General features: G+C 42.3%; 1 protein-coding gene across 2 annotated transcripts in view; it reads left to right on the top strand.

Moving 5' to 3' along the window:
• DUSP22 (dual specificity phosphatase 22) overlaps positions 1-22,222 on the top strand; it is an 85,126-nt gene that overhangs the window by 21,845 nt on the left and 41,059 nt on the right. For both annotated transcript variants that reach the window (XM_037070451.1, XM_037070450.1), the window contains exon 3: positions 5,393-5,475. In XM_037070451.1, coding sequence (XP_036926346.1) covers positions 5,393-5,475 — 83 coding nt within the window. The remainder of the gene's footprint in view (positions 1-5,392; positions 5,476-22,222) is intronic.

Genomic DNA, 22,222 nt, shown 5'->3' with positions numbered 1-22,222 from the left:
GAATACAGGTGGCAAGGATCAAACAGTAGATAACATTTCAAAGAAATCTGAGGACTTAGTTTGAGTCAGAGTCTGTGAGGAAGGGAGTTTACAGAAACTTTAGGGTTTCCTCCTCTCATAGGGACCCTTATCATATGAATGAAAGCACTCTTAGCAAAGCAGGTTTCACAGGATTTTCAGTAATTCTTTCTTATGCCAAATTTCTCCCCAGGATCCAATCTAGCAAGGCAAGGAGCTGCACCTCTCCCCATCAGGTTCTCAGACTTAAGTGGATTAAAGCCAAGAAGCGCTTCTCCCAGAGGACCTGGGGACTCGAGCTATGTCACATAGCTGGGGGGCAAGGGTCTATTGCTCGCTCTTTGTTGCAGCCCCCCGAATCTTTCTATGATGGCCTCCGAAGTGATCGAGTCTGATTTAGGTTGTCCCTTGCTGTGAGGAGACTTACCTGTAATGGACTTCCAACCATGCTTTGGGGGCAGGGAGGAAACTGAGGCAGAGTTTGCTACCAGAGACAAGCTTTGTCTCCTGCAGCTCACATTCCAGAGGTCACTCACTCATCCTTAGCCATGGCGGGTAGTTACAGTTCCTGAAACCAGGCAGAGCGGTCCACAACACTTGACCTTATCTGAGAAGCACTTTATTTGCCCTTACATTCCAAATGAAAGCTTTGCTGGATAGAGCAATCTTGGATGTAGGTTCTTGCCTTTCATGACTTGGAATACTTATTTCCAGCCCCTTCTTGCCTGTAAGGTCTCTTTTCAGAAATCCGCTGACAGTCTGATGGGAACTCCTTTTTACGCGACTGCCCCCTTATCTCTTGCTGCTTCTAGGATTCTCTCCTTCATTTTAATCTTGGGTAGTGTAATTATGATGTGCCTTGGTGTGTTCCTCCTTGGGTCCAACTTCTTTGGAACTCTCTGAGCTTCCTGGATTTCCTGGAAGTGTATTTCCTTTGCCAGATTGGGGAAGTTCTCCTTTATTATTTGTTCAAATCACTTTTCCACTTGTTGTTCTTCCTCTTCCCCTTCTGGTACCACTGTAATTCGGATGTTGGAACGTTTAAAGATGTCCTGGAGGTTCCTAAGCCTCTCCTCATTTTTGTGAATTGTTGTTTCTTTATTCTTTCTGTTTGTTTCTTTCTTTCTTCCTTCTGGACCACTCCATTGATTTGAGTCCCAGTTTCCTTCCCATCTCTATTGGTTTCCTGTGCATCTTCCTTCATTTCACTTAGTGTAGCCTTCATTTTTTCACCTAATTTGTGACCAAAATCAACCAGTTCTGTGAGCATCCTGATCACCAGTATTTTGAACTGTGCATCTGATAGGTTGGCTGTCTCTTGGTTTCTTAGAAGTATTGGCTCTGGGGCTTTGATGTGTTCTTCTGTTTGAGCCATAATTTTTTGGTCTCGGCGTGCCTGTTCCATATGAGGGGTGGAGCCTTAGGTGTTCACCAGGGCTGGGCAACCCAGTAGCTGGGTTGTGACCCTGTATGTGGGGGCAGGGTCAGAGAGGGAACAATGGCGCCTTCTCTGGTCTCTCTTGGATCTCAGTCCCCTCTGCTGCTTCCCACAAGCAAACCAGCCCCTCTGGTCCTGGTTGGGGGATCCTGCGGGTCCCCCAACAAATTCCCCCGTGAGGCCGGGAGTCTCCCTGGCACCTTTTCAATCAGTGCTTCTAGGCTTCATCTCCCTTCGCTGGCCCCCTGGGCCCCGCAGTCCATCCTGCTTCCCATCTCTGCCTAGTTCTGCCTAGTTCATCTGCGTGCGAATGTGTGACCGCGGCCTGCCAACCGTGAGCCCTACACACTCTGCTCGTTTCCTCCTCGTGCCCGGGGTCTGCTAGCCCCATGCAGCCTGTGCTCCCAGGTCTGGCAGTCATCGCCTTTTCCTGCCACGACCCCTCTCCACAGGCTGCCAACTCCGCCCCTCTTACTGGTCTGGTTGAATGGTTGTTGGACTTCCTTACAGTTCAGTTTTCTGTCTGTCCTGGTTGTGTTTTTGTTTCTAAATCTTTGTTGTCCTTAATTTTGGTTGTGCGAGGAGGCATAGTGTTTCCACCTACGCCTCCATCTTGGCCGGAAGTTCCCAGTGGAATCCTTTACATGTCACTGTTTAATGTCCTGTTTCTTCTTTTTAACTTCACAGTGAATCAGTTTCCCAACACCCGGTGTTTTTTTCCACCTAGAAAGAAACCCACCTAGAAAGATAAACCCAGCTTCTGGATTCCTATCTTTGTTGAGAGCCTCTCTTTTGAGATGCTTCTGACTGGTAGCTGGCTCTATCCAGATACAAAGAAGGAAGGGAGGGAGTGGAAACTCAAAGATCAGCTCCTCCCTAGGCCAAGAGGGTGGGGTTAGCTGCTTCCTCATCACTTAGCAAGTGCAAAAGTGGATGTCAGCGGACACAAGAAGCCCTCATACTTTGAAGATGTCCTCAAAAATCTAGAAAAGTGGGAAACAAGTTCAGGCACTGTGAGCACGTGATGCACATGTCTGAGGTCTCAGAGCTTTTGTTCAGTGAGACTGGCTGGTTCCCTGGTTGTTCACATGAGGCTAAAATGGTAAGGTACTAAATATTGATCTGTGGTGGTCTGATGTTAGCTTAGCCTAGGAAAGCTGGGAATTCAGTGTTTGAGCTTCAAATGGTGCAGTGAGAACTGGAAATCAGATGTCTTTGAAGTAAGCATATATTTGGAAACATTCAGATGTCATGGAGATTGAGGCCCATACCACAGCCTTGGGACTTAATCTGATCATGATGGTAATAATAATGATGACAATAATATTTAACTGCAGGCCAGCCAAGCACTGTTCTAAGCATTTTGTATCATTTAGTACTTTTAGCAATTTTTTGAAGTGGTACTCTTACCATTTTTCCAATTTACAGGTGAGAAGAGTAAAGCACAGAAAAATTTGTTCAAGGTCAGGGCCAATAAATGTCTGAGCCAAGATTTCATAGAGAAGGAAACAGGTAGGAAAGGCCCCATTTTGGCCCCAGTCCTGGTTGGAAGTGTATCCAGTTAGAGGTTGAAGCTACTAACAGCTAGTTTGTAACTAGAAGTTCTTTTAATGCATACTAAACTGTAACTCTAAAAGTCATTAAATTTTGCAGTGGGCAATATAACCTCAAAACAGAGTGCAGTCTCTTGCCCATCACTTAGCAGATTCTCAAATGGGGTGGCAAAATTGTTTCATGAATGGCTCAGACATGACTTGGGGTTGAATGCCAAAGTAGAGGGAGTTGGATCTCTTTAAAACAGAGACCTTCTTTCTCCTTTTCCCTGCCTCTTCTCATCTCTTTGTCCATCCTTTTGAGTCCACAGATCAGTGCAGCAGGGAAAAACATTACCAAAGAAGTTCTTTCCAGCCAAATGTATGTTTTTCTTGAGCATTTTTGTTGGTAATGTTACTTTCTAATGCTTCTTTGAATATATTTTTAAAATTTTATTGAGAGGAAATTCTGCTTTGGAGGAAATTATTACTTTGCTTGACTGGCTTATTTCCCATACTCATTCTACAATTTCCCACATCTTGGGACTGGTGACCCTTGTCCATCTTCTGTGTCAGTATAGAGTGCTAATTTTCTTTCTTAAGGAAGCATGTGGCTGTCACTTTGCCCTTAAGGGGACAGCATCTTAGAGGAACCCATCTATTGCCTCAGTGAGATCTACCCAGTGGTGAGTGGGGTCTTCCTCCCAGCTGGGCAGGGAACATTTAATAGCAAAGGAGAAGGATCTGTTATGTGTTCCTGTGTCAGCGCTCCCACTGTGTGAAGATGACATTTGCCTCTTCAGAAGGCCAGCTAAATCAAGGGGTGTTGGAGATGGGGAGGGTAAAAGGAAACACATGACCAGAGTCCAGGGGCCAAGGGACATGCTGAGAGAGAAAGGAAAAGAACATGGTTAGCTGTTTAAGTTTACAAATACAAATATGAGCCCTGGCTAGGTAGTTCGGTTGGTTAGAGCATCATCCCAAAACACAAAGGCTACGGGTTTGATCTCCAGTCAGGTCACATATAACAATCAACCAATGAATGCATAAATAAGTGGAACAACAAATTTATGTTTCTCTCCCTCTCTCATATCAATAAAATAAAATTAAAATTAAAATCTAAGCATAATAGTAATGCGTTAGAGTGAAAAATTCCCCCCAAATCCCATGTCCTGAAATAACAGTGGTCAGCATATTTTCCTCTAGCTTAGAAATGCATTAACATCTGTAGTTGGGGAGGGACACTGTCAAAGGTCATTCTCTGAAGGCTGTCCAGGGTTCCCATATACAGTGCACATGATCTTCTAGGATTCTTATTAAAAGTGCAGGTTATGATGTGTAAGTATGTAGTGGGCCTGGGAGTCTCATTTTCAGCATGCTTCCAAGTGATGCCCTACTTCTACTTGAGAGACCCAGGTTTGAGCAGCACAGGACAGAGCTCTGCCCCTGTGATTCTGTGCTCAGAAAGAGCTGGTGTGACACTTCCAGGCTTATGAATATGCACACGAGCCAGCTGACGGCCCCATGGCCAGAGTCTTGCAGCTGCATCCGTAGCTCACTACTGTGGTACCCATGGTTGTAGGCAGCCATCCAGAGACATTGATAATGTATAGTCTTGAAGACTTAAATATCCAGTGTCATCCAGGAGCCTTGATGAAGCATTGGGTGCACTCTCAAATAGGCAGACAGGGCCTGTGCTTATGGGAAAGGGCAGCTCCTAAACGGTGTGTCAGCGTAGATGGCAACGTCATGAAACAGAAAGGAACATCATTTACCAGGAACAGCCATTTTCTTTGGAGTCCAAAAGTCAGTTGTCTCCTCGGTGGTATAGAGAAGTCTTCTATAAGTGTGTAATCTTATTCCCAAACCACTTTTTTGTTGTTTATTTTAATGTGTTACAAAATTTTATTTATGGGGTGATGAAAATGTTCTAAAGTTAGCTTGTGATGATGTTTAAACGACTCTGAATGTGCTAAAACCCTTAAATTACATGAATTAAGAGGGTAAGGTTTATGGCATATGAATTATCCCAATAAAACTGTTTTTAAAAAAAGGAAAAATATATTTAAGCAACCTTTGACCTTTAAAATTCAAATCCCAGGCAGATTCAGAATCTGGAGGATCCTGTCCTAGAGTCTCCAGAGCTGGCTTTGGAAGCTCACTGCTGCTCTGTCTCTAAAATCAAAGTAGTGATTTTAGATGTGCCAATCAGAAATGAATTTAGTTATCTGCAAAGTATATAAAAAGAGATAGCCCTAAATTTCCTACATCTAAATTATTCTGGGTATGGTCAATTACAAAGTTTTAAGAAAGAAATATGGAAATCATTTTCTATTTTTTTCTGGCTAAACTTTAGGAATAATTCACTTGCAGAGAATATTGAACTGTCTGTCTTCTTCGTCAGATGCCAGAGATGCAGAACAGTTGAGCAAGAACAAGGTGACCCACATTCTGTCTGTCCACGACAGTGCCAGGCCAATGTTAGAGGTAAGAGAGCCATGTACTATGGGTGCCTAGGATGATAGTGAAAGTAGCCGTGTTCTCTGATGCCGTGTGCCCCTGTAGTTGCTTGCTGTATTAGTTTTGGCTTAGACCAGACTTATGTCCGTGCCCTGTCTGTGGAAAGGCAGGAGGGTATACGGTTTTTCTGACTGTATTCCTACTGCATTGCTAGCTTGGCTTTCTTGGCTATTTGCCAAAGAATAAGCTGATGCTGCATTTATTTCCCTCTGGATTTTAAGGACATTTTAAACCCATTTCATTCCTTTCTAAGTGATTTCCAGCTTTAGCTGTGGCTGGTGTGGCTCAGCAGATTGACCAGCCTTCGAACCTAAATGTTGCTGGTTCAATTCCCAGTCAGGGCACATGCCTGGGTTGCGGGCCTGCTCCCCAAGTTGGGGACATGTGAGAGGCAACAGATTGATGTATCTCTTTCACATTGATGTTTCTCTCCCTTTCTTTCTCCCTCACTTCCCCTCTCTCTAAAAATAAATAAAAAAAATATTTTTGAAATTATGTCCAGTTTTAGAATACAAAAGAATCCAGGTTGCTCATTTCCTGATTTTTTTTTTCATTTAAGCTCAGTTATATACCATTTACATTTGAAAGACAATGGGGAATAAATTGTCACTGGAGATTTTCCAAGGCTTTTCTGGTCCAGAGACTATCAGTGTAAAAGCTGTTGTGTTTTTGATTTTCAAGAAAACAGGGTATATCTGCCTCTACACTAATTTCAAAAACATCTTCACTATTACTGTAATGGATGGCTTCAGCTGTTGGCCACGAGCAAAATCTGTCCCCTAGCCTTGACAGAGCAGAGACCATTGTTTTTGACAAAACAGTGCAGGCGTGCTTGTAATGCATATTGAGTTTTTCTATTTTAGGGTGGGGTGTTAGAGAGAATTCAATGACTTGTTCTGAAAGAAATAATCCTAGTTCACGCTGTTTTCATTTAAACTCATATTATACAAGAATAGATAATATACTTTTATTTTAAATCTATCTGTTTTCCTTAGCCATTAGAGCTGCCAGATTGCAGTTAGTATAAAACAAATGAAGACATGGAATGATAAGTGATTCTATTAGATGTTAATAGCACCAGAGAGCCATAAGTGGTAAGTAAAGCTCAGTTCATTTCTCCAGATCTGTGAGCTTGTACTTCCTTCTGGTGTTTTAGCTCATGGCTTTTTGTTAAAGTGCTATAATTTGTGCTGCAACAAGCTTTTATTGAAAATCACAGCAATAATAATAGCACATCATTTTTGGCATATAACAACATTTTTGAACATAGCTACTCCATTTTTCATCTATGAATGACATTTTATATTTAAAACATAGCCAAGCTGTGCCCACAATGATAAGTTAAACATAAAATGGTCATGATTGATTCCCTCTTAAATCATAACATGAGGCTTGACGTTTCTTTTATTTTAATAAATGATGTAGATGGCTTTCCTGCTCTCACCTTCCAAGCCTGCCTCCCAATGTCATATTGCATTTAGTGGAGCATGTTTTCATTTAATTTGATCATACTGCCCTTCAATTTGATCATAGTGTAACTCCTCTCCAAATACAAGATCTTCAAGAAGCTCTTAGCTCCTGTCCTTAACTGCCTAACCTCCTCGTTTTACACACCAGGAAACAAAGAGCTAGAAAGTAAAACAGTGTAATGCAGCATAGAGACCACTGTTTGTGTAAAACCCTCGGAGCTTTGGACAAACTGTGTTCCATCAGTATTATACTACATATTTCTTTTATTCCCTCTATAGCTTAGTCTATAAGGACAAATTATGCCTTCATATAAGAAAGAGAAACTCTACCTTTTCTTCACGGGGATGGCTGTTATTTGACATCCTATTGTAGTCTTCCGGTGCTTTTGTACCTCAACTTGATAAAGGTACTTTCCAGTGATTTCATATTTATTAAGGGTTAAACCACTATCTTATAGCATAGTACAATTTAATATCACCCCTCTTATTATATTCATCTTTAACTTCACTAGTAACTTATGAATACATTCTTATAACAATTAAAACAATAGCATCTCTAACAGTGGTGGCAAACTGATGCATCAGAGTGTTTGAACTGACATGCTCACATTAAGTTATTGGAATAGAGGAGACTCACCAGGCATGGGCCAGATGTTTCAGACCTTGGTTTAGCCTGTCTTGTGCATGTAGGCAGACTTCTGTCTTCAATTTCAAAATCACTTCCAGAAGCCATGGTCTCCCCCAGCCAGTGGTAAGTAAGGGTTGTAAGTCAGGAGGTTTGGAATAAGCAGGGAAATAACAGGTGGATTTTATTCTTCAGCAGCTCCATGTTATGCTGGCCTCGATGCTTAGAGCAAAATGAGAGCAGGGATAAAGGTGAGAGGGCAGATTGTATGCAAGGCTGCTCCCCAACCTGGTGAGGGGCCCTAATAAAGGCTGGAAGGATAAAGAATGAGGGAGAAAAGTGCTGGGACCTGCTTCATTTTCTAAGAGCTTCAAAACCATGTATGAGCCCTTATGACCCCTATTACTCTGGGTGGTCCTAGTCTGGGGCTGGGCTGGAAAAGGGAGGGAGTTATATCTAAAATTGAAAGCTTTCAGTCCTGTCACTTCCATGCAGGAGTTCTGTGAGTGCTGGTGTCATGAAACTAGCTATGTACCTACCCTTGCTATGTAGGTACTTCTTTGGATCATTTTCAACAAACATCTGAATGAGTTTTAAAACACTGGGTGCTTAACATCACTTAGCAAGGGATTTTAGAATCTTTAGGTCTGCTCTTATTGTGATGAAAGCTGAGTGAGAGCAGGCAGTCATATTGTTCAGTGTGGTCTCTAAAACAGAGGTCATAGGTCAGGGGCTCAGTAAGGATTCTCAAAGGATAGGCTTTCAAACAGTAGGCCTAGAATATGATGCTTTGCAAATAATAAATAAGTTTATAGAATTTAATACCCCTCTGGAAGATTCACGGTTTTGTTGACAAAATTAAAGTTCTCAAGTTCTGCCTTAAAAACACATTTACCAGTCTTTCTGAGCATGGAACTGCTCTTCCTGAGCAGTTTATCTATGGAACTATATTCTGCTAAATTTGGTCATGGGGATGCAGATTAAGGACGACCCTGGAAAGGGGCCTGCTGCCTCTTGGAGTCTAGGGTAAGTCTCCTGGTTGAATGCTTCTTTAGAGGAATGCTTGTACACTTGGTAAGCTTAGAGGACTAGAGTCAAGGAGATGGCCAAGCCTGATCTTGTTACCAGCTGAGGCTGCCTGAGGATGAATTTTTGTGACATCCTGGTGTAGGTAGAAGAGGCAGAATGGAAGGTTGCACATTGTGCCTTTTACATCATCTTGGGGACAATGTTGTAACATCTGGCCAATAACGATACTATTAAATGCAACCACCGTGAAAGTCCTTATGAATGTTCTGGAGACATCTTTAGTTACTATACATTTATTGATTTTATTTAGGAAAAACTTTAATGAACTTGGCTGATTTTAGTTAGATTACATCTGATTTTCCATTATTTGGGTAATTTTTGGAGGGGTTTTTACAACATGGCATTAGCAGGTTCTTACACTTTTTGCAGCAACCTGACGGGCAGAAGACTATGAAAGACACTGTTTTGGGGCCTCTGGAGTGGCTGGGCCTTGCCTCTGGTTATGGAGTACAGCCAGCTTGTCTTTAATGCTCCTTTGATGAATGAGGCGAGATTACTTTATCCTCTGAACCAGGAAGTGAGGTGGTCACCTAAGGGAAAGAGGCCTCAATCATTCTCTCTTTTAAAGAATATTTGAGGCGTAGATCTTCCAGAATGAAGACTCTTATAAAATTGGTAGAAACTTGGGGACCTTCATACTCACTGGAGTCAGCCCTAAGCTGACATATCAGATTCTGAAGAGCTCTGACTCCATTTTCATGTCAGCTGAACAAGGTCCAAGAGATTACCTATTTGACTCTATCGCTGTGTGCACGAGGAAGGTGAAGTTCAGAGACATGAAGAAGCTTGTTCTCAACCCAGTAGCTGGTGCGTGGCTTTATAGAAACCTGAATCTTCTCTCTCAGGCCAGAGGTATTTCTCAGAGTGCCTCACTGCCTTGGTCCTCTAATAGAGCAATCCCCAACTGTTTTGGCACCAAGCACTGGTTTTGTGGAAGAAAATTTTTCCACGGACCAGAGGGTAGAGGGTACTGGTGTCAGGATGATTCAAGTACAGTACACTGAAGTACTGTACAGTCCGGTTCCTAACAGGCCCAGACTGGTACTGGTCCACAGCCCGAAGGTTAGGGACCCCTGCTCTAGTAGCATGACTGATGCCCCTGACTTTGCTAGCAGTATTAGTAGATATTGCCATATCAGTGTATGAAAGTGCACGTTTCCCCAGACCATCACCAACACAGAGTTTTATTCTTCTCAGCTTTTTATTAGCATTTTTTTGGGGGGGGTTCTTAATTGCCTCAAATGCCTTCCTCACACTGTTGAGTCTCTTGTCCAGACATTTCTTCCCTTTGAAGACAGGGAGTTAATGATTTATTTTTATTTCTTGAGCTCCTACTACATGCCAGGCCGCAGGGTAGGTGCTAGAGATAACAGAAGTAAATCTCAATATCTGCCCTGGCAAAGCCCTTAGTGTATAAACAAAATGGCATTATGTTATTTTGTAAGTATTAATAGTAATTACAGTCAGTAAAGAAAGAGCTCTGTCTCAGGGCAGTTCCCTGGTGCTAGGAATCAGGTGGGAACAGAGATTGTGGAAACTCTGAGAACAAGGTCCCACTTCTGCCATGTAACGCTGAAGGTATTTGCAGTAACCAGGCATTTGATAGGTTTTTGGAAAGAACTAGAAATTTGGGAAATCTGCTCCCTGGCATTCCAGCTGGGAGAGGCTAGTAGACAGTGACAAGACATGACTTCTTGTGGGGCTCTGGCTCCACAAGTTCACAACACCACTCTCACTCAATACTCCCAGAACTCTGTGAGCCCATCAAGGCACATGGCATTGTCTGGTGCCTTCACAGCATAATTAGGCCTGACAGGCTGCTCAAATCACCTGCTAGCAGGCGGCAGAGCCAAGAAGGAAAAGTCATAGCCACATACATAATTTCAGTAGGAATTAAGCCCAGGCCTATAATTATAGCATATCAGTGGGGGAAACCCTTCATGTGTTTCTGTGTTTAGGACTAGATGGGGAAGTTGCTTGCATTTGGTTGAAAGTGTTTTCTTATTTGTGAGCTGTGTCTTTAGCACATATTAATTGCTACAGATTTGAGAGGGGTAAAAACTCCTGTAACAAAGATGGTGCTTTTTCAAGTCAGAAACCTCATATTGTTTAGTGCTGAGGAAGTAATATTGAGTAATGAAAGGTTTCTCTCTTCCCTTGAAAAAAGAAACAGAACTCTGTCTTTCTAATGTGAAAAATTTCAGAGTTTGTTTCATTTTTCATTCTGGGTATTTAACCAGAACACCTGCAAAAAACAAAACTATTTTTCACTATTAACAAAAATGCTTTAAAAAGTATTTGCTGGGCTAAAAACTTAAAGAATTTTCATTTTTAAATAATATATATTTTAGGATTAAGTAGAAAAAAATGAGACAGATCATTATATGTACACCAAATACGTTTGTGAGCTTGAATTCAGCTTGGACAGTCTATCTTAAGTTGTGACTTTGATATTCTGAACCACTTAAGTGGCAGCTTTTTTTATTATCATTTTTAAAGAATAAGATGTTTGCATGGGCAGGCATTTATTCCTGGTGATTTTGTTTTATGTTTCCTTTAACACTAAAGGCATTCTTTTTTGAGGTGTGCAGGTTGAAAATTTAATTTTGATAGTTTTGTTTGAGGTTGGCCAGTTCTCCGGGTTCTGACATTTATTGTTATCTATTTGTCTGTTCTGCTGTTTTCATTTTCCCATTTATTTATGAGGAAACTTACCAAGGTAAGATGTTCAGTCTGTTTAGACAGTGGTACTGAGAGACTGAAGGGCTTCTGGAAGGACCTCGTTCCCCTGCTACATGTCTGTCTGGTGACCAACCCCATTTCTCTCCCTCTAAAGTTTTTTTGGCCTCTCAAATGTAAAGCAAACCAGAAATAAGCTTTTAAGTGGCATTTGAAGTATAAGAAACTACGTTTTTATACACTTTTTTTCTCTCATCCTTTCTTGCTCACCCAGGTACTACCCTCCCCACAAAGCTCAGCCCAGCTTTCCTTCTTCTGAGGACACTCCCAGTGCCCTTCAACATCAGGGCTTTGCACTCTTTGCTGGCTTGTGAATTGTGTGTGCTCTGTGATAGCTCTTTAGTATATCAAGTGGCTTCCTTAACCTCTTTTTGATGATCTGTATCTTCACTGCCCCTGCCCAGGCCTGCTGGCAGCAGGTGCCACACTTGGGATTTTGGTGTTCTCCTGCAGCATTCAGCCTGGTCTGCTACACAGTGTTCCCTCTTCAGATGCTTGTTGAGAGTAAGAGCCACATGCATTTTTCAACTCCATTCCAAAGTGAGAAATCATGCCTTTGGTGATTTGTGGCTCATTGGTGTAGGAGTGAGGGTTGAAACAAGAGCTGTGCCAAGAATGATTTGTTAATCACAAGTAATCTGTGAAGCCAGAGGGTCTGGTTAAGTCAATGCAGCTTCATTTATGTGGGATGTTTGTGCAGTTCCTCACTTGTAAGCATTGGCAGGTATAGATGCCCTGTTTTATGGAGCTGTTGTGGCCCATAATTCAGGATTATTTCTTGCTAAATTATTGTAGCCAAGAGTCTCCTTTGAAATTTCTGTGACTTTCTGATTGATCTCTTGAGAGCCCTTCAGCTACCTTTGGTTTTCATTAGAAGCTTGGTTGTGCAAGGAGGACAATACATGAAAGACACAGCCAGTGAATAATAATTTGAAAGATTTGACACAGACAAGACAGCATGTTCAAGGTAGGGGCAGAGTTGGTTGAAATGTTCTGTCAGATTTCAGGGAGGTTATACCAGATCAGGAAGAGCTGAAAGAACATTCAAGGCACAGGGGCACACGTCCTAGCTCATGAGGGAGAGCCTCGTTGCCTGTGATCCTCCTCTGGTGGCCACTCAGACTGCAGGACCTCACCCCCAGCTGCACCTTTCTACCTGCTGACCACATCAGTCCTCAGCCCTCAGAATCCACGGGTCCATCCTGTCCAGGACCTTCAAGTCATGGGAGCTGTAGGCCACATTCCTCCTGGCACAAGAAGGATAGTTGCTCAAAGCCACATGCTGTGACTTCCACACAGAAGGGACTGGTCAGGCGTGGTATATCCATATTAAGAAATGCCCTGCTGCAATTCAAAAAGAAGTTTTATATGTGTGTACAGAAAAAGATCGTTAACCAAAAGGAGTTGTAGAATAATATCTATAATATGATCCCATGTAAGTAAAAGTATCAATTATATATTTCTGCTCTACATATAAAAATGTGTAAATGCACACATAAGGGTTTTAAAGGACCATATCAAACTCTAAGAAAGATAAAAAGAAGTAGGATAGGAGAAGACAATGGGAAGGATGAGTTTCACTTTTTTCTTTATAGTTATTTACTTTATATAATGGGAATATCTTCACTGTATCTCTCTGAATGAAGGAAGGTGGGGCAGGAAGATAAGCAGGAAGGTGGACATACTCTTGATGTCGTCGTAATGATAGGTAGGTTGCACTCAGGTGTAAAGGCTTGGCTGGAATAGGTTCTGTGTTTGGTAACAATGGTCCCCATGGATTCATATGTGAATGTGTGACATCAGACAAGCTACATTCCTGTTCCTGGTCAGGAGGTACAAAGCATTCATTTCAGTCATCTCAATCTTTAAAAGGAGAAGACAACCCAGGACAGATTTTAAATGTATACATTTAAATAAACTTCTACTGTATACTTCACCCTATTTCTGTCTACTTCTATTTGATTATTTCAGTTAAATGAGTTTGTTACTTTTTGAGGATTCATAGTTCTCCCAGTTATGGAGTTTGAAGCATTGGGCAAGATTTCCTGTTTGAATTGGCCATCCTTTCCAATGTGGATGATTTCAATTACTTTACTAGCATCACAAAAAGCACCATACTATCAAATCACTAATGAGGTACAGGACTTTTGCAAACAAGTCATTGTTTGACCTGGAATGGTTTTCAGATTGACAGTTGTTTCCAGTGAACCTCAGTTGTTTTCACCTCTCTAGGAAATTCTCTTTGATGCTGCCCCCAAATCAGTGGTACCTACTATACCAAAGGCTTGCAGCAGCTTTTATGTGTTGAGGTAAATTTGTTTGAAGCCAACCTCAGACTTAAATAGAAATGACTCAAATAGAAATGATTATGGTAGGTATCGAAAACTGTCTAGTAATTGCTGTTTCTCGAATCAAGCTGCATCTGAGTTCCTTGTGTGTGGGCAGTCAAGTGCATAGAACACAGCTCCATCTGGCTGCTGACCTTTCTGTAGCAAACGCACTTGCAAATGGGTTCTAAAGCCAGATCTTCTAGGACTTTCTTGATTCTAGAGAGGAATTGCTGTTTTTGTCTATATGAAAGATCTGTGTTTACCTTCTATATGAAAGATCTGTGTTTACCAAATGGGTTCTAAAGCCAGATCTTCTAGGACTTTCTTGATTCTAGAGAGGAATTGCTGTTTTTGTCTATATGAAAGATCTGTGTTTACCTTCCTGTTGCCTGGCTTTCCAGGGCTCCCTATACTTCAGTTGTGTGCCCTCTCTTTCACAATTCCCAGTCCCCACATAACTGAAGAGTTCCTCAAATACTTCCCAGACCTTTTCTTTAAGTCTTGTTCCCAGTTTCTAGAGTGTTTTCCTGCTTCGCCCCACTCTTGTCCCACCTTTCCTGGTGGCCTCTGTGTGGTCAAGCACCAACCACATTGTGTGCCAAGTACTGTGTTCCCAGGATGGGCTTGCCTTGTTTATATCCATCCCAGTCCTCAACAGAATATGCCAGTGGCAGGACTTTCCAGGGTCTCCAAACCGAGGTCTCAGGAGCAGCATGCAGCACATGGTCTTCTCTCTGTGCTGCAGCTAGAGTGATGATATACATGGACACAGCAGCACCTAGATTACCAGGAAATGCTGAAGTTCACAGTGTGGATGGTATGGTAGAGACTCTGTCTGCTCATACAACATCCTCATGCCCATAAGCTGGGGAGGTTGGTAAAGAGGAGTGTTGAGGCAGCCTTGTATGACTAGTATGGTTTGGTACAGTGGAGAGCTGTGTCTCAGTGGGAAGAGCCCTTCCAGGCTGGCTAGGAGGGGAGGAATAAGCCCAAACCCATTGGAGATGTGCAGACGACAACTACTTATAGAATGAAGGTAGTCATCCTGGTGGGGTGAAGATGGTGCCATCTTCAGTTCTTCTTTCAGCTAAATTGTAAGCTATTCCTTCAGATTCAACAAATGTTCATTGAGTAACTACCTTGTATCTGGGATTGGGGGTAAACTACAAAAAGAAGTAAGATGGGGCCCAGCATTAAGAAGGGATAGGCACAGAAATACAACAGTGCAGAGTTGCAAATACATAACAGAGGTAGGGATCCCTGGGGCACCCAGGAGAAAATGACTAACCCTGCCAGGCAGTCAGGCTTTGCCAAGGAGTTGACACTTTCGTGTCATCCTAAAGAATTACAAAGATTTGCTAGGTAGTTAATTATAAGAAGGAACAGTTGGAATGGGGGTAGGCATCTGAGTAAGAAAGCAAACATGCAAGGGCACTGAACATGCAGAGTCAAGGTATGTTCTGGGACTCGTGAAGGGCTCAGTGGAGCAGGTGTTCAGGTGTCAGGCTGGAAAAAACACAGGGTCATAGCAGATTAGGAAGGGTTTTATTTGTCGAGTTAAGACTCATCTTTATCTTGTGTGAAGCAGAGACTTAGCAAAAAATTTTGACCAAAATCAGGTGACATATTCAGATTTATTTTCCAGGATTTTGATTAGGGAAGGAGATGGAGTGAGGGAAATTGATACCAAGGAAGCTAATAGGAAGCTCTTATAGTAATCCTGGTCAGGAGTGATGAGAAGTGAGTACTAGGGTACTGGGGAGTAGGATTTTTTTGTAGAAGTCATTTCCACAAAGGGACACAGCAAGGTTGAAAATTAAAGGATAGAAAAAGAGTCTTCAGCATACATCATCCAAAAGAAATGTGGCATAGCAATAGTTTTATCAGATAAATAGAATTGAAAGCAAAAGAAAAGAAACATAAAACAGCTTCAAAATATAGGAAGATATTTCTCGATTGGAATGAATAGGAATTGTTTACTGGTTAGACATGGGGAGTGAAGCAGCAGAGAAGTTCAGGGTGCCTAAGGTTACAGCTTGAGGGTCTGAAAGGACAGCCACACCACCAATGGATATGGGAACTCCAGAAGGCAGAGATGGAGTTGAAAATGGACCAAGCTCAGTTCTGGGTGAGATGCTCATGTGATATTCCCAGTTAGATAGAAATGCATGTACAGTGCTCAGGAGAGATTTAGGCTGAAGATGAAGATTTCCACATCATCAGCTAAACCATTGGGCTTGAATAAAATCATGCCAGAAAATGCTAAAAAGCACAACTGGGAGGCTAGCAGATAAACAGAATCCTGGGAGGGTGGAAGCATCTGGCTTTAAGTGGTGGTATATCATTTAAAGTGTGTAAACACATGATCCCATTAGTCACCATGTATTGTGAGGTGAATATACCTTGACTATTATTCCTAAGGCCACACCCCTTCATGGGTTCTAGTCATCTCATCTGGTTGAGTGTGGTCCTTGAGGTTTTCTGCTGTGGCGCTCCAGGGTACAGAGGGTGTGGAGAACAAGAGCTCTGGGGCAGATATTCTGCAGTTCTTTGGCCATTAATCCTTAAGAAGAAGGCTCTCATGTGTGGCCATGTTAGGTGCTGTGGACACTAGGTGGGGCAGAGTAAGTTTCATTGGAGCGTATCTGGAAAGCTTTCATAGGGGTGCAGTTTTTCCAAGGAGTTTAAAAGGGAAGAACAGCTTAGAGAAAATAACCTATGGAGGGCAATGTGTTTCTGGTTCCAAATCAGGGCAGCATAGTATGTGATTACAGAGCAGCAGGAACCCTGAGTGTCCTGGGGGTGGTGGCATGCCCAAGGATGTCTAGCCCAAGAGAGCAGAATTGGTGGCAGACTCCTTGGGTGAAGGGTCTTTCAGTGTGCAATCAGATATTTGAGAAGTTCCAAGTGGTTGGTTAAGATCCAAAGCAGAGTTAATGGCTCTATCAGTTAATGGCCATCACTGTTTTTAGCCATAAGAAAAGTAATAACTTACATGTAGCCTGGTTTACTGAAGTCTGGTTTAAGCAAATTTGCCATTTTCAGGTGCTCATAATAATTCATTGCTAGTAGGCACTGCAGGTGGATCTGTGCCTGTCACACCTGCAGGGGAAGTGGTCCAGCCTGATTTGAAAAGCCTGAGAGTGAAGCAATAGCATCTAGCTAGTGTCATCATTTGGGCACCAGGTCGTACCCACACTGCTCTTTGCAGTGCTTTTCCCCCTCTATGGCTGACTCTTGGGATGTTCTGGAGACCTTTGCATGTGTGCTGGGGCAGAGTTTGGTGTTGATCCCCAAATATGAATTGAGAAATTATTTTCCCCTTTCAGCTATCACCACAACTAGTATGGATATTAAATCTCAGTATTCATTATTGAGTGGGACATCTTCAGAAAACAAAGGGCATGCATGGTGACAGGTCAGGCTAGCCACACCAGAGCTGCTTACAGCACAGGGAGAAGGAGAGGAAGTACATGCATCTCAGTCTGAGTTACAGCCTCCTTCCTTTGAGGGCGAATGTGTGGACATGCTTATTTGCTTCTCAGATTTTTCCCCAACTAAAGGGAGGTAATTTGTAAGTCTTTTTCAGCAAGAAACACAGCCACCTTCCAGAGAAAGGAGAGGACATGTGGGAAAGCTGCCATTGGATCATCCCTTTATCATTTTCATGGTTGCAACTTTCCTGACATTGTGTAATCATGGGGTAAGGCATCTCAAGCCCAGACCTTGGCTTGAGCCTCCTGGTCCTGGAACCTTTTCCTAAGCAGAGTCTTAGAGATCATTTCCAAGTGCACTGGCCTTTAGAGTAAGCAGTCAGAGCCTAGCAGTGGGACCAGTGTGACTTTAATGTACCTATTTAATGAAATACATTGCCACAGAGTACCCAAACAGAAGGCAGTTCCAAATACACTGTAAATGATTGCTAATTTAAACTGCGTTATAGGACACCCTGCATCAATGCCCTAAAGACAAAATAAATCTCATAGCTAACAAAGAAAACATTTCAGTTTTAGGCATTTGATTTTTTGAAATGTTTTTTTAAACTTTTCTGATGGAAGTCTCTCCTGCTGCTGCTCTTGCATTGCAGTGGCATTGTGGTTGAATGGTTTCCACCAGTCATCTCAAGGCCCTGCTGACCCCAGTGAGAGACCTCCCGCCTCCTTGATAGTCCACATTCATCTCTATCTCTGTATCTATCTCTATCTCTATCTCTAATCTCACTTTATCTCTATCTTTCTCTATCTCTCTCCTTGAGAGTTTGCCTTGCACAGGCTCTAACCAAGGTTGCTTGAGACTTCCTTCTGTGCCCAATACAAGAGGATGCAGCTGTCAGAGTAAAAATAGCCTGTTGGATTGTTTTTTGTGGCAGCCGTGGGACAGAGAAGGTTTGGATGAAGGGCTGCCCCTATGCAAGAAAGGACTTGGAACACTGACCAGCCAATACTTAAAGGAGAACAAGGAAAACGATCCTCTTTCCTGTCATGTTGGGGAAACAGAACACCTCACACCTGCTGTCTGTGACTGTACCATGAGACATAGAAATTTAGTGCAATCTCTAATAACCCACAGTCATGTGCATTGTAGAGGGATGCTCTTCCTTGTATTTAGGAGAAACAGGAGAGTTTCTGACCTTTGCTTTACTGTAGCCCTTCTTGTGCAGCTCATACACTGACCTATACCATGTCCATCCTTCACATATTGTTTGCCTGGCCATGTAGGACTGCTCAGCCCTCTAGGGCAGTTCCCTATTCTGTGTAAGTGTTTGCCTCATTCTCAAAACCATTTCATCAATTCCACATGGAGGATGTAACATGGTGCCCAAGAGATTATGAATGTTTTTTATAAAAATCTTCTTAAGGGCTGTGGATTATGTTCAAGCCTAAAGACAAATGGCAATCTACAAAGTTGGTAACTCACCCTGCAGTAGATTTATCATTCTATCATAAGTGATAGAATTTATCATTCTATCATAAGGGTCTGATACCTCATGTGTTTAGTAATCTATGAAAGAGACTACAAGCAATGTGTCAAACAAGTTTGTGTTGCCCCCTGAGGAGAGAGCTGTGTTTAAGAAGGCAAACAGTCACTTGGCTGAGGTGAGGGGGGCTCTGGCAGGTGTGCCTTGTGTAGGTCTCAGAGACAAACTGTCTGCACTGGTTCTCCAGACTTGTCTGCTGTAAGTATCCTGCAGCCTGGTTTTTACAACGCTATGTTTGCCATCAAAGTAGAGGCCACAGACCACAAACTTGCCTTCTACAATTTATTTAACTTACAAACTGCATTTAATATATTGCATCTAATTTCCTTGTTTAAGAAGTTTTTTTATTGCAGGGAAATTCCTCTTTCTCTTGCAGAGCAAGGAAGAAAGCTGAGCACAAGTAATGAGTGAAGTGGCCATTCAAGAAGGCAGCGTGCTAGATCAGATATTTAAACATAGAGAGACAATATGATACACAGAATGACTCCAAATGACCAAAATGACTTTGTGATCAGGGCTTGGCCCACTTTTTCTATCCAGGGCCAGATAAACATTTGGGCTTTGGGGGCCCTAAGGTTTCTGTGGCAGTACTCTGTTGTCCCTGTAATGTGAAAGGAACTCAAGACAATATATGTCCATGAGCAGACATGGCTGTGCCCCAATAAATACAGTCTTTAATTTGCCAATGCTAATCTTTATGGCCAGGTGGCTGGGACCATAGCTGGGATAGACCTCACTGACTGGGCCAGCATCTTCTAGGAGCCTGTGTTTGGTCTAAAACTTAGGGTCATTTAGTCTGCAATTTAATGTGATTCCTGAAATTTTCTGAGCATTTTGTCTGCTTTCACATTAGTTGCAGTTTTTCATTGTTAATGAGACCAGGCACAGCATCCTGATGAGACCATGTAGAGCTGTAGAAAATTAGATAGCCTTTTAGATCACCTTGCACCTGGCCTGCCTGCCTGCCTGTCTGTCATGGACCTTGACTCTGGAGCCAACTGTAGGTGCTAAACCCAGCCTAGGGGCACATGGGATTGGTAGCCCTGTGCTCAAAATTGTAAAAGTGATCTCCCTTCCCATATATGCCTTCCTGTACTTTGTAATATGTATCGATCTTTGGAGAGATCCTAGGATACTGAAAGAAAGATGCCTAAGATAGGATCTGTGCATTAAAGGAATTTGGTGTCTAATGAGAAGACTGACCATTCACAAGCAATTATTGTCCTCTGTGCTGGCTCCCTAGTGCCTTTGTGCTAACTTAGTGCTGTGTTGTATGTAGTGAGGACCTTCAGAACAGGGAGCTAGAGTCAGTCTGAGGGGAGGGAGATGAGGCCAAGGAAGGCTCTGTGCATAGGCTAGGGGTGTCACCTCAGGGGAAGTTTTACTGGGAAAGTTCTGGAAAGAGTCCTGAAGGAGAAGGGTATTCCAGAGAGAAGAATCCAGGAAACCTGGGGAGCAGTGGGCAGGAAAGTACAAGACATTTGGGGAGACTCACAAGCAGTTCGGAATGCCAAGAGTTTGGTGAGCTGAGGGAAGTAGCAGGGAGAGAGCATGAAGGTGAGGTTAGGAGGTAAGCTGTGGACATGTGTTAAAGGACTTTGGAGTGAGTCTTCTTTACTTGCAGACAGGAAGGACCTGCTGAATTTGTTTTAGTAGTCAAGACACATGACCAAATGAAAACTACCTTTTTATATTTTACAAGGGGAATCTGTAGAATGCTCATGAAGTTTCTACTGCTTTCTCCTGATAATTCCTAAGCATGTTTTCATTCACAGTAATTTTATATGGTCATTTAGGAATGAACATTTATTAAGTAATACTGTGCAATTCCTCAGTTTGTAGACATAGCTGAAACTGGCCCTGTTTCATGAGTCACCAAGTACATCAGCAAGTCCTCAGACAGAACTGAAATCACAGAAGAGGGCTTTCGGTGGTGGGTTTGAGCTGATGTGAATGTCCCTCACTGTCTTCCCATAACCCACCCTTGTTGGCTCAAGGAAATCTGATGCACTGACTATGCCCACTTTAGCCTTTCATTGAAATAGCTTGAGCAAAAATAAGCATTTGGGTCCTCTTTTGTTGATCTGACAAGTCAAATGTATGTCATTTTTTGACTAACCTGAAAGAAGTCAACAGGTGTTAGAGGTTTCTCATTTGCATTTTTTCTCACAAAATCAAATCAAGAGCTAAATCTTGTCTCTCCACTCTGACCTTACCACCCCTCCCCACCCCATCAAGCACCACAGAGTTCTTGGAAGTTGTTATTTGTAGTAGTTTCCTAAATTTAGCTGGTGCAGGAAGAATCAGTGGCAGATAGGTACCTTAGGAAAATTCATCTTTAGTTTAGAACCTAGAATAAACGTCAGTGTGTAGCACAACTGAAGTGACTGTGTTTATCCTCTGTGGTCATTTTCTATAGTTATTTATTTGAGATTTTTGTTACAGTACAGATAGTTAAAAGGAGACATGGCCAAGAATCTCACCCTCGGACTTTACCTGTTTTTGTTTTTTTTATGCTAACTTCCAATTTTTAGTCTACAGACCTGTATAAATTTTTATAGATATAACCTTACTATGGATATACTTTTGCATTCTGCATTTTCCCTTTAAATTGTTTTTGGCTATGTGAAAATTCTTAGATTTACAAATAATAATCAAAATTTTTATGGTAAAAAATTACCATAAAAAAGTGTGCCTGGTGCTGAGTTTGGCTTCTACACACATAAACTAGGTGGAAATTTTCATTTGCTTTCTCTGGAGTGCCACACTCTGAAGAAGGTGCTTGATAAAGAGGATTAAGCTTGTCAAATCTAGCCTCTGCTTCCAAAAGCAGTTTCAAGTCAGTCGTTCCCATCTCTTGGGTCTTTAAGAGTTTGGCAATCCCTAGCCAATATGGCTCAGTTGATTGAAGCATTGTCCTATAAATGAAAGGTTGTGGGTTCGATTTCCAGTCAGGGCATATAACTATGTTGTGGGTTTGATTCCCAATGCCTAATCCTAGATTGAAACAGGAGGCAACCATTGGATGCTTCTCTCTTGCATTAGTGTTTTTCTCTCTCCTTTCTTCTCTCTCTTTCTCTCTTTCTCGAAGCAATGAAAATAATGTCCTCAGGTAAGGATAACAAAAAAAGAGTTTGACCGGCCTAAGTTTTTCAGGGTCAGATTAACTTTATTTTTTTATTTAATTCTTTTTCGAGTACAGTTTTCTGTCTTGTATTCCCAGCCCTGCCCCCCCCCGTGCTCCCTACCTCCCTCCCATTTCCGCCCCCACCTTAGTTATTGTCCATGTGTCCTTTATACTTGTTCCTATGAATCCTTCCCCTTTTCCCCTGTGATTCTCTCCCCTCTCCCCTCTGGTCCCTGTCAGCCTGTTCCGTATTTCAGTGACTTTGCTCATATTTTGCTTGCTTATTTGTTTTGTTGTTTAGGTTCCTGTTAAAGGTGAGATTATATGGTATTTGTCTTTCACTGCCTGGCTTATTTC

This window comes from Sturnira hondurensis, unplaced genomic scaffold, assembly GCF_014824575.4.
Source record: "Sturnira hondurensis isolate 20B ecotype Veracruz unplaced genomic scaffold, ASM1482457v3 Scaffold0001304, whole genome shotgun sequence".
NCBI lineage: Eukaryota > Metazoa > Chordata > Mammalia > Chiroptera > Phyllostomidae > Sturnira > Sturnira hondurensis.
The sequence above is the reverse complement of the archived record's forward strand: the minus strand, read 5'-3'. Positions and strand labels throughout refer to the sequence as shown.